This window comes from Nipponia nippon, unplaced genomic scaffold (genome assembly GCF_047370975.1).
Source record: "Nipponia nippon isolate SJK-2023a ecotype South Korea unplaced genomic scaffold, ASM4737097v1 scaffold_8, whole genome shotgun sequence".
Classification (NCBI taxonomy): Eukaryota; Metazoa; Chordata; class Aves; order Pelecaniformes; family Threskiornithidae; genus Nipponia; species Nipponia nippon.
Window position 1 is genome coordinate 47012901 of NW_028262402.1, and position 10112 is coordinate 47023012.

At 39.8% G+C, this 10112-nt stretch overlaps 1 protein-coding gene and 1 long non-coding RNA gene across 3 annotated transcripts in view; one reads left to right on the plus strand and one right to left on the minus strand.

Annotated features, from left to right (window-relative positions):
* The window catches only part of LOC104010165 (histone-arginine methyltransferase CARM1), a 78339-nt gene extending 73843 nt beyond the window's left edge, over positions 1 to 4496 (plus strand). Inside the window, exon 13 of the mRNA XM_087741186.1 lies at positions 1282 to 4496. Coding sequence (XP_087597312.1) covers positions 1282 to 1291 — 10 coding nt within the window. The 3' untranslated portion in view covers positions 1292 to 4496. The remainder of the gene's footprint in view (positions 1 to 1281) is intronic.
* Positions 4497 to 4516: 20 nt separating this feature from the next.
* On the minus strand, positions 4517 to 10012 carry LOC148050606 (uncharacterized). 2 transcript variants are annotated; one of them, XR_015700959.1, is made up of 3 exons: positions 9874 to 10012; positions 5433 to 7293; positions 4517 to 5342 (listed from the first exon to the last, which is right to left on the minus strand). It is a non-coding gene; the product is annotated as an uncharacterized LOC148050606 (long non-coding RNA). The 2 variants fall into 2 exon arrangements; XR_015700958.1 differs by having other exon boundaries at positions 4519 to 6532; positions 7068 to 7293.
* Between the last annotated feature and the right edge of the window lie 100 nt (positions 10013 to 10112).

The window sequence follows — 10112 nt, forward strand, 5'->3', positions numbered from 1 at the left end:
TTTTTGTGAGGATGATTATGAGTAAGTTTACTGGTCTTCTAAAATCTCCATATTTACTCTCAGCACCCATTGCGTGAGTGACTTTTCAAAGATGATACAAGTCTACTCATTTAGAAGCAAAACAAGCTTTTGTCAAGAATTTTTAACTTACATAAAATGTAGAAATCACTTTCAGAATGCTATCGCCTATTTGCAAGAAAGCAGCGGGGAAAATGGTCAAGTTGCATGTTACATACAGAAGTACTTTGAGTTATATAAAGTGGTATTCTAGTTTGAAAATTGAATGTAAAAATGTCACTGTGTGATTTCATGGTTGCTAGTTCAATAATTTAGACTGCTGTTCTTTTATACAATAATTCTTAGAGTGCTTGGTTGTGAAATCCTGCCATAACACACTAACCTTATTTAACAGGCTTCCCCTGTGAGGCTCCATTGGGGTTTTTTTGTTTATTGATCCTTCTCCATTCTGCCCCTGCCCTCCCATAGCAATTACCAGAACTCTGAAAGAGTTGAAAAAACAAGGGCAAAGACAACTTCCCAAAAGAAAATGTGTATTTATAAACATGAAGTAACTTTCAAAGGATTCGTAAGGTTTTTAAAAATTAAAATATAATCCAGGTTTTAAACTGTGACATGCAAATTACTGTGCATGGTGGGACATTATGCCAACACATACAGCCTAGTTCTCTTCTGCGTCACTGCTTTATAGTGTCCCTGGTACAAATATTTATCTCTGTACCACAGGCATGGATAGTAGGGAAGGGGCAATTCTGGACATTTTTCGCTCACTTAAAACAACTCCATACTAATTCTATAGCATAAGGTAAAAAGAAAAGACTGGACTGGGAAGCCTTTCAGTTCTGTGAAGGCGATGGCCTGAGCGGCTATATGTAACAGCAAAAGAAAGCCTCTGCCTTTGTAAAATAAGCTACAGTGGATTTGGTAGCATTTTCTACTTGCTTGCACAGCTGCAAATCTAGATGAAAAGACAATTTAAATTTGAAATCACACTGCATTTAATAAATCCAGTAACAGCATAGGGGACTGATTTCCTAGCTTTATTCCAATGAGACTTATCTGACAGACATTGGCTGAGTGTTGTGCTTACGCTTTCAATTTCATAAAAGTCCTTATTAAATATCAAAAACCTGTTAATAGTTTTTACTCCAGAGTAAAATAAAAGCTGTATTAGAATTTATTAAGTTTGCTTAGTTCAGCTAGTGCTGTAAGCTATCAAAGAATTGTATATTTTAACTGTTTTATTCTTTCATCCATTTTTAGGTATGCCTAGAATATATTGTAATATGGCATCTGAAAACAGAACTGAGATTCTCACCAAGCTGAGTAACCAGTGAGACTGAAACCAGTTCAGTTCTTAGTAGGCCTACGGGTGCTTGTGTAGAATCAATTTGTAACTGTACATATATGTAATTGTATGCAGATCACATGAGAAAGGAATATTGTGGTTCCGTCCCTTTTTTTTAAATTGAAATTTAGCCTGCGTTCATATTTACAGATTTGAATTGCAGCAGACTCAATTTTATTCCAGAAAGTTCATTTGGTATAGAACAAGAACTACTTCTCTGTGTTTGTTTTTATTTCTGCTTTACAGTAAGCTCACATTGGTTCACTGCTCTGTTTTTTTTTTTTTTAATATTCTTACCAATATTCTAGGTTATTGAACAAAACCTACCTCATGTTTATATATGTAACACATCAAAAGATCTTTGAGCAGTATGTGGTGTCCACGCTTTAAACATTCAGCATTTATTTCCAGATATTTCAACGTTTGGTGTTAAACTTCTAGTTCACCAGAACAATGTGTTAAACACTTCAATTTTCTCTCAATGGACTCATTAATTTGGTTCATTTTGAGACATGAACGTAAGTCATCTTGCATATACTTTGTAAATGTTCTGAGATTTCTCTATGCCTGTAGGAGTGTAACAGGACACATTTGTAAATTACGCCCAGCGTAGTGTAATATAAGACTGTATGATAGGATATGTGTGACTTTCACTTTTTCTGTAGCTCTGTGAGAAGAATTGATAGTCCAAGCTAGATAAAGGTGTATTTTTGGCTTTTGTACCTAGCAACTGAGCAAGACTATAGAGTTATAGTACAGATTTTAATGAGATCTCTCTCCAGACAATGTTATCCATGAAGAGCACATAGTGACTTTTACAGAATGTGTTTCTGTCGTTCAAAGTATATGCCTTAGGCTGAATTAATGAGCTGGACTCAAATCAGAAATGTATACGTCATTTTACTACCAGAAACATAACTGCAGTGATACCTCTAGCAAGACATATTCAGCCTTTAGCCTTCCACGCAGCACTGGAAGGCTGGTTGGAATGAAAAGCCCCATGAAAACTGACCCTTCTCTCAGGAAGTTACATGCTGCATGTGATCAAAAGACCAGCTAAGGACCCTGCTAGGAGTAATTAAGAAACAGCTGTAGTTTCAGAGGTTTTTCACCAAGTCAACAGTCATTTGCAGCTTTTTAAGGATAGTTTATAAGATTATGGAAAGTAGTCCCTAAAATTGTGAAAATTGCAAAAGTAATGTGAACTTTATGGCTGAGGCCCTGCAGCCATTGAAGTTAGTGTCAGAAAATGATTGCCTTGTTATTTCCAGTAGCATTTAATACAGCAGGTGAGAGACTTAATCATAGAATCGTCAAGGTTGGAAAAGACCCTTAAGATCATCGAGTCCAACCGTTAACCTAGCACTGCCAAGTCCACCTATACCATGTCTCCAGCACCGTATCTATCCGTTCTTTAAATACCTCCAGGGATGGAGACTCAACCACTTCCCTGGGCAGCCTGTTCCAGTGCCTGACCACCCTTTCAGTGAAGAAGTTTTTCCTAATATCCAACCTAAACCTCTCCTGGCGCAGCTTGAGGCCATTTCCTCTCGTTCTATCACTCGTTACTAGGGAGAAGAGACCGACGCCCACCTTGCTACAACCTCCTTTCAGGTAGCTGTAGAGAGCAATAAGGTCTCCCCTCAGCCTCCTCTTCTCCAGGCTAAACAACCCCAGTTCCCTCAGCCACTCCTCCTAAGACTTGTGCTCCAGACCCTTCACCAGCTTCGTTGCCCTTCTCTGGACACACTCCAGCACCTCAATGTCCTTCTTGTAGGGAGGGGCCCAAAACTGAACTGAGGTGCGGCCTCCCCAGTGCCAAGTACAGGGGCACGATCACCTCCCTGGTCCTGCTGGCCACACTATTCCTGATACAAGCCCAGACGCCATTGGCCCTCTTGGCCACCTGAGCACACTGCTGGCTCATGTTCAGGCGGCTGTCAACCAACACCCCCAGATCCTTTTCCGCCAGGCAGCTCTCCAGCCACTCCTCCCCCAGCCTGTAGCGTTGCATGGGGTTGTTGAGACCCAAGTGCAGGACCCGGCACTGAGCCTTGTTGAACCTCATACAGTTGGCCCCGGCCCATTGATCCAGCCTGTCCAGTTTGCACAATAGTGACAATAGTACAGTTTGCACAATAAATGACTGTTTTGTTACACAAATATATATTAAACAAATAGTATTTAATGTGGGTTGCTCCCTCAGAATGGTAACAGAAATTATCATTGTAGCCTGTACAAGGAGTGTAATGAGGTTCTCATGCAATGTCTGATGGTCGGGTATCTATCCTTCCCAAATTTAGTCTGTACCGTGGTTGGTGGTTTTATGCTTACATGAGAGAAGGAAACAAATCCAGCAATGTCCAAATCCAAGTATCAGGCACCTGTAGTTCAGAGTTTTCTAGACTATGGCAGCGTTTCCTCAGCAATTATGAAAGGAGTATATGAAATTTGAACCTGAATTCAGCTTATAGGTCTGTAGTATCTCCTGTTGACCTGCATGTCTGTCTGGAGCTCCCATTTCAGTCTCAAACCTCTTTTAAAAAGTGTATCAAAGTATATCTGTGTATCAAAGAGTTCTGTTTTCTATAGGGAAAAACCTTACATTGTGAATTTCATGTGGCAACTTCAATTCTTTTTAGGGAAGAAAGTAAATAAAGGGGGGGAAAAACAATGGCAGCAGGCAGGACAGTCAGGTTGTGTATCTTTCTTTAATACCAGAGCAAAAGGTGTATGTGTCTAATATCTGCACCTTCGATATGTATAGAAAAGATTGTTTCCCTACACACTAACAAGTACAAAGAATATTTCACAGTGATTGCTACTTCAAAGTGATTTGGATGATCCAGGACTGGTATTTGTATTTCTCTCTACTTCAGGAATTCACTTTATTCCAGATTGTATGCTAAAACTGAAGAGAAGATTGACATCAGATACTGTACCATTTGCAGTTTGAAATAAGGTCCTGTGATTGTCTTCGTTTCCTTATCATATAATATTTTCTTATTTCCTGCTTTGAAGTGTTGGTGATTTTGAAGTATACAGGAGCCTGCCTTCAAGGACTACAATGTACTGTTTTCACTGGACTTCCTGGGTATAAACATGAGAATATATTTGTAAAGTATTTTTGAAAAAAACACGTCAATGAAAACATTTTACTGATACCAATGATGGTGGTTTCTTTATTTTTTTTATAAAGACAATATTCATGAATGCTAGAGAATGTAGGGAAACTAAAGCAGAACTGTGGCGACACTGGAGCAAACAGCGATGATGTAGTTTTACAACACAAGACTCTTGAACAGATTTCACCACATTATGAAACTTAACATTTATTCAGTCATATATACATAGCAATACATGAAAAATTGCATTTTCAGTAGTAATGACTTTTTCATTTTTAGTGTCCATCTATATGAGTTGTCCCATCTGAACTGATAACTAGAATATTCTGTCCTTAGGAAAAGTACAGGAATTTGATGTGGTTACTGTTACTACAGTGGCTGCTAGGAGAAGTAGTGATTTACTACACGTTGTGTGCACTAGACCCACAGAAATCTTTGTGATAGCATTCTTTATAATACAACAACTCTGACATCCAAAAGCCATCTTGAAGCCTCTGGATCTAAGTGCTGTGAAACACAATGGAATTGGTGTTAATTTGCTGAGCTAAGTTTCTATGAGTTCTGCTGTCTCAAGATGCAAAAAAGAAAAAAAGAGAGGGGGCAAAAAAAAAAAAAAAGAAAAAAAAAAAAGAGGCATTTAGAGGTTGGAAAACAAGTCTCCAGACAGTATGCATTTTATTCTTCCTAAAGTCTTGGCATGTGGTATGCAGGTTTTTGCTGTTCTTGGCTAGATAACATACATATTTACAACTCTGCACTGATGTAAGTTGACAGCTAAAACTGAGGAAAGATACACTGTCAAGATGCAGCTGAAGAGTCAGTAGAACAGAGGACAGCAGTTCAACAGGAGACTGCAGGCAGAAAAAAATAAATTAATTTCTTGCTGGACACACCCAAGAGGGTATCAAATACCTGACATAAACTGTTCAGGTTCAGCTCACCAGGTTTGACCCACGCTGATTTTGGTGATCTTCAGATGCACGTATTCACAGAAGAAAAACTAACATAAAGCGAAGAAAACAAAAGACAAAGGAGTGGGAAATGTAAAAATGTCTTTCTTGAAGTCGCTGCCCCTCCCTAGCTTGGCCAGTTGTCAGGCATGTCATCTTGCAACACTGTACTGGGATGTCAGCCTGATTTTGCTGGTACTTCAGCCTAATTTACAGGAGGCTTTAGATGTCCCTTAACTAACTGGTCAGTCAGTAGTCAGATATCCAGTGGATCATCATTCAGAACTACTGTGAACAAAGCATTGCTCAATAGCACTGGAACTTACAATAAATCTTATGTTTAACGGCCTCTGAAGAACAGCCAGTGTTCAGTTTTCACTTCAAACCACTGCCTTTCATTTGAATTTGGCCTACAAGGAACATTTTTGAGTATCTGTGAAGAAATCCCAAGCAATCTTTAGTCTAACACTTCTTCACTATCTAACAATTCTGCAGTGGTGGAAGGGGAAGCAGAAACTTGTTTTTTGTTTTATGGGTGGTTTTCTATGCTGAGATGCCACGACTAACAGAGACAGAGATCCTCAAATCTACATTAATCCAGTAAAACTCAAAAAAGCAATAATAAAAGAGGATGGTACCACAGAATATGAAACACACTGAAGTTCAGGAAATAGCACAGAACTGAACACAGTACTTTCTTTAAAATAAATCACCACCACCCAAAATCCCAACAGAACAAGTTTTCCTTTGCTAATTTATCAGATAATTGGTAAGTGCATACTGAGAGCAGGAACATGGATCCAGTTTTGCTAGAATTCAGGTGGAATTTCCAAAGAATTTGAAGTTAATAGTGCTGTCCCAAGATCTGTTAGGAATGCAGCACTTGGCTGGCAAACCTGTCGATCAAAGAGCACTCATGGTCTTTATATAGAAAAAAACACAAGAGAAAAAGGCCAGCCTTCACTCACAACTTACAACTATAATGCTGGATTTCAGAGAATCTCAGAAATTCTCCCAGGAACACTGATGCCAGGACATGCACATTCAGAATCTTGTTCTTTGCACACTCCATCTACCCTTGAAATAGTGAGCTGAGAAATAAGAACAAATGACTTTGCAGCTGAGTGTTTTGAGATAACTTTGGAAAAAGGGAAATATCAGTCACTTAAGTTGTCACATGGATGAAACACTTAGCAGGTATCTTTAACTAGGAACAACAGCAAGTCAGCAGTATCAAGACACACAGGAAGCCTGCCCTCTATTTTCCTGAATAGGTGGCTAAATTACTTTCACTCTGTCACTTCTAACGGGTCTCTCTACTTCGGAAAATGACCGAAATTGAGCCCTCTCTCACAGTCTAAGTGAGGAAATGAAACATAACTGCAAATTAGTTTGTGGTTCTCAATGTAACCAGACATCCCAGAGTAGCATGCTGTAATTGCTACTGAGAATTCACCATTTCTTTACAATTGCATCTCATCATCTTTTCCAACTCTGTTGACTTTTAACAAACGTTGCACTGAATTCTAAGTCGCTCAGAAGTTTAAAAATCATGACGCAAAAAGCTTGGAGGCAGCTATAGGCAAAAGCAAAATAGGGAGCAGACAGTGGGGGGCAGTGAAGTACCTGTGGCTCCGCTGCCTCCCTGGCCATGGTGTAGCCCAGGAAACGGATGGTCACTCATAGAAACATTACATGCCGTCACCACCCTTTCCACCTCCAGCATGGCAGCAGGAGTAACTGGCCTCTCCACTGCTCCTCACTCAGGAGCAACCAGTTCCAGGCTGTCTTTAGATCTAGATCTTTGGGGATTCTTTTGGGCAGCAAAATTCAGTTATGCCTACACATCCAGCTGATGGTAAAAAAAAAAAAAAAAAAAAAATTTTTTTTGCATTATGAAAAAAGGGTTGGGTATACTCAGTCACAGCAAAGTATTCCCAGTGTTGCTAACTTAATGACCATCTTTTCTGCAGTGCCTAAAAAGCAATACAGAGAAGACGTCTTTGGCACACTACAACTGGAGCAGCACAGACACAAATGGCTTTGGTTGTGTCTGTAGGTCAGTGGTCTGCATTGTGATGACAAGGAAGATTGAAAAATTAAGTTTTCTATTCTGTAGGAAGTGTAGAGTGAGATAATGAATTGAAAGGCTGTGCAAGAGTGGTGCCCTCTCCCGAGAGGCTCAGCAGCTGAAAGGCATTGGTGATCAATCCATTTACAAGGACAGCAGAACTGCCTGCTTCTCCACAAATAATGTAAGCTATAATAGTCTTGGACAAGGTGCATGTAGCTGTCTTCAGAAACTGAGAAAGTACCTTCAGTACCATTCACAAATTAAAATGAAATGATTCAGTTTTACCTGACTTCTGTGGTAGTTATTCTCCTGCTGCCTTAGTAGTAGGAACAGTCAGGTTATGGCTGTGGTTACACTCCATTTTTCTTACAGCTTTGCACCTTCAGAAGTCTTGTCAAAGGATGCTCACTGAAGCGAGCAGAGCAGTCCTGACTGAGGCAGCAGACAGCACTCCATTTTTGCTGTCTTCACTACAACTGCCTTAGTACAAAATCCAGATCTATTGCCACAAAGCCAAAATACTTTTTTAGATGTGAAAATGGTGAGATAAATGTGCTATTAACAAGTGCATGAATAAAAACCAGCTTTTTTTTTTTTTTTATTTCATTGACTTCTGTACTGCAGACACTACAAGATTCTTGTTTTGGCTAGGACAGATAAGCGGACATATTGTCACACTTCTGTGAATCTTTATGTGAGACATGCCATTTTTAAACTTCCTGTTATATTTACCACAGCTCTTATTTCTTCAAAGTCTGCCAAGAAATTCACCATAGTTCTCCTTGAGCTGGAAGCCAATGCCAGAAAACTGCCACATCCGGGACTAGTGCTAAGTGCAAGTATGCTAGCACTGCTTCTGGTACTACTATAGCAAATTTATTCCCCAGACCAATCAGAATGGATGTGGATGCACTGTGTAAAAGAAGAAAAGGCTGTAGACACTTCATGATGATCTTATCCAGCCTATGACTATTCAGTGAAACACGCTTCTTGCTCTTGGAATTCTTATTGCTCGTTTTTGCTGTCCAAAGAACATGATCCTTCTTTTTGTTTAAAAACCTGTTGTTAGAACCATGTTTCCAAGGGTATCCAACAACATTCTTGGGATGCCAAGTTGGAAACCTCATGCTGAAGGAGTAATGCGCAATTATGTGGGTAAGACATAATTTTAGAAGAATCTGAAGGTTAATCTGGATCTTGAGATAAGGCTTTCACTAGACAAAATACTGAATTTCAACATTACATATCTTGTTCACAAATGACAAATTTACTTTTCTGAATTTTTGTCTTTTAGTTTCTTTAATAATTTTCTATCTCCATGGAATCAAAACAGCATTCAGAAGAGATATAAAACAGACATAAAAAAAAAGACATTAAAACATCTGTGCTGATACACAACTCTGAAGACACTTGCGAATATCCTGCAGATGTGATTAGGTCAAGAACTATCTTCTATAATTACAGCCTGTTTTAAGGTACCTGAAGAAGGTTCCTTTAAGGATCCCTTAATTATATTTTTATGAAAGATAGATGCTCAAACCTGTAAGCTGGTTGACTTGAAATCTCTGCCTGACATTCAAAAATTTCACTCGTTTATTCTCTGGGAGATGTTTGTATTATAGCAACCAAGCTGAACAGAGCAATAGATTTTCTCATCTTTTAATGGATCACGGTCTTAATTCTTGAAAAGAAACCACCAAAAAACTGGAAAATGTAGTTAGTGTGGAGAATAGACTTATCTCAAATATCTGCAGAGGTTGTTCCAAGCACTGAAGCAAAGCATTTGGGCTGTGGGAAGACTTGTGATGTTATGCCCCTTGACTTAAGCCAAGCTTCAAAATACATGCCCTTTCCTCCCCGCCCCCTTTAAAACACACAATTTTCCCATAATTTTGACAAGCATAACGTTAACATTTCAAGGAGCAGGAAAACTAAACACCATAATCCTGCCTATGCCTGTTCTATTTTGCAAGTCACTGCCAAGTGCTTCCCAGGAGACAAATAAAAGAAAAATAGTAGTATCACTAGCTGTACTGAAGAAAAAGCTTTACTCCACCAAATTTCTCTCTACATTGCTTCTTTAGTCAAATACACTATGGGTGGTATTACAGAAGTATTTACTATGCTCTGACTTCCTGTCATAGCTACTGTAATCACACAATTGGAATAATTACCATATTTACGAATACGGATCCCCTTTCCATTCGGAAGAGATGACTTGACTGAACACCCGAGTATGAAAAAACACTTGACCCTGGCGTTTCACGGGACTAGTCACACCGGGATCGTTTTGAAGTAACAGCTCCACCTGGTGCTCTCCAGCACCCTCGCTACTTAATCTGTGCTGTGGTACGTTACCTTATTTTTAAGCCAGGCTCTTATTTATGCTGGGCACTGGACAAGCCGCGCTTCAGAAGATGGCGGCAGGCCTGCTGGCCTGGCCGCAGGGCCAGCGGAGCGGCAGGCGGAAGGCAAAGACGGGGAAGGGGACGGGGCCTTTCCTCACAGCGGCCCGCCCTTTCCAGGGCTCCGGGGCGAGTCTACACAAACGGCAACTGCTACGGAGGATCCTGAGATGGATGGAGGCGACTGCGGCG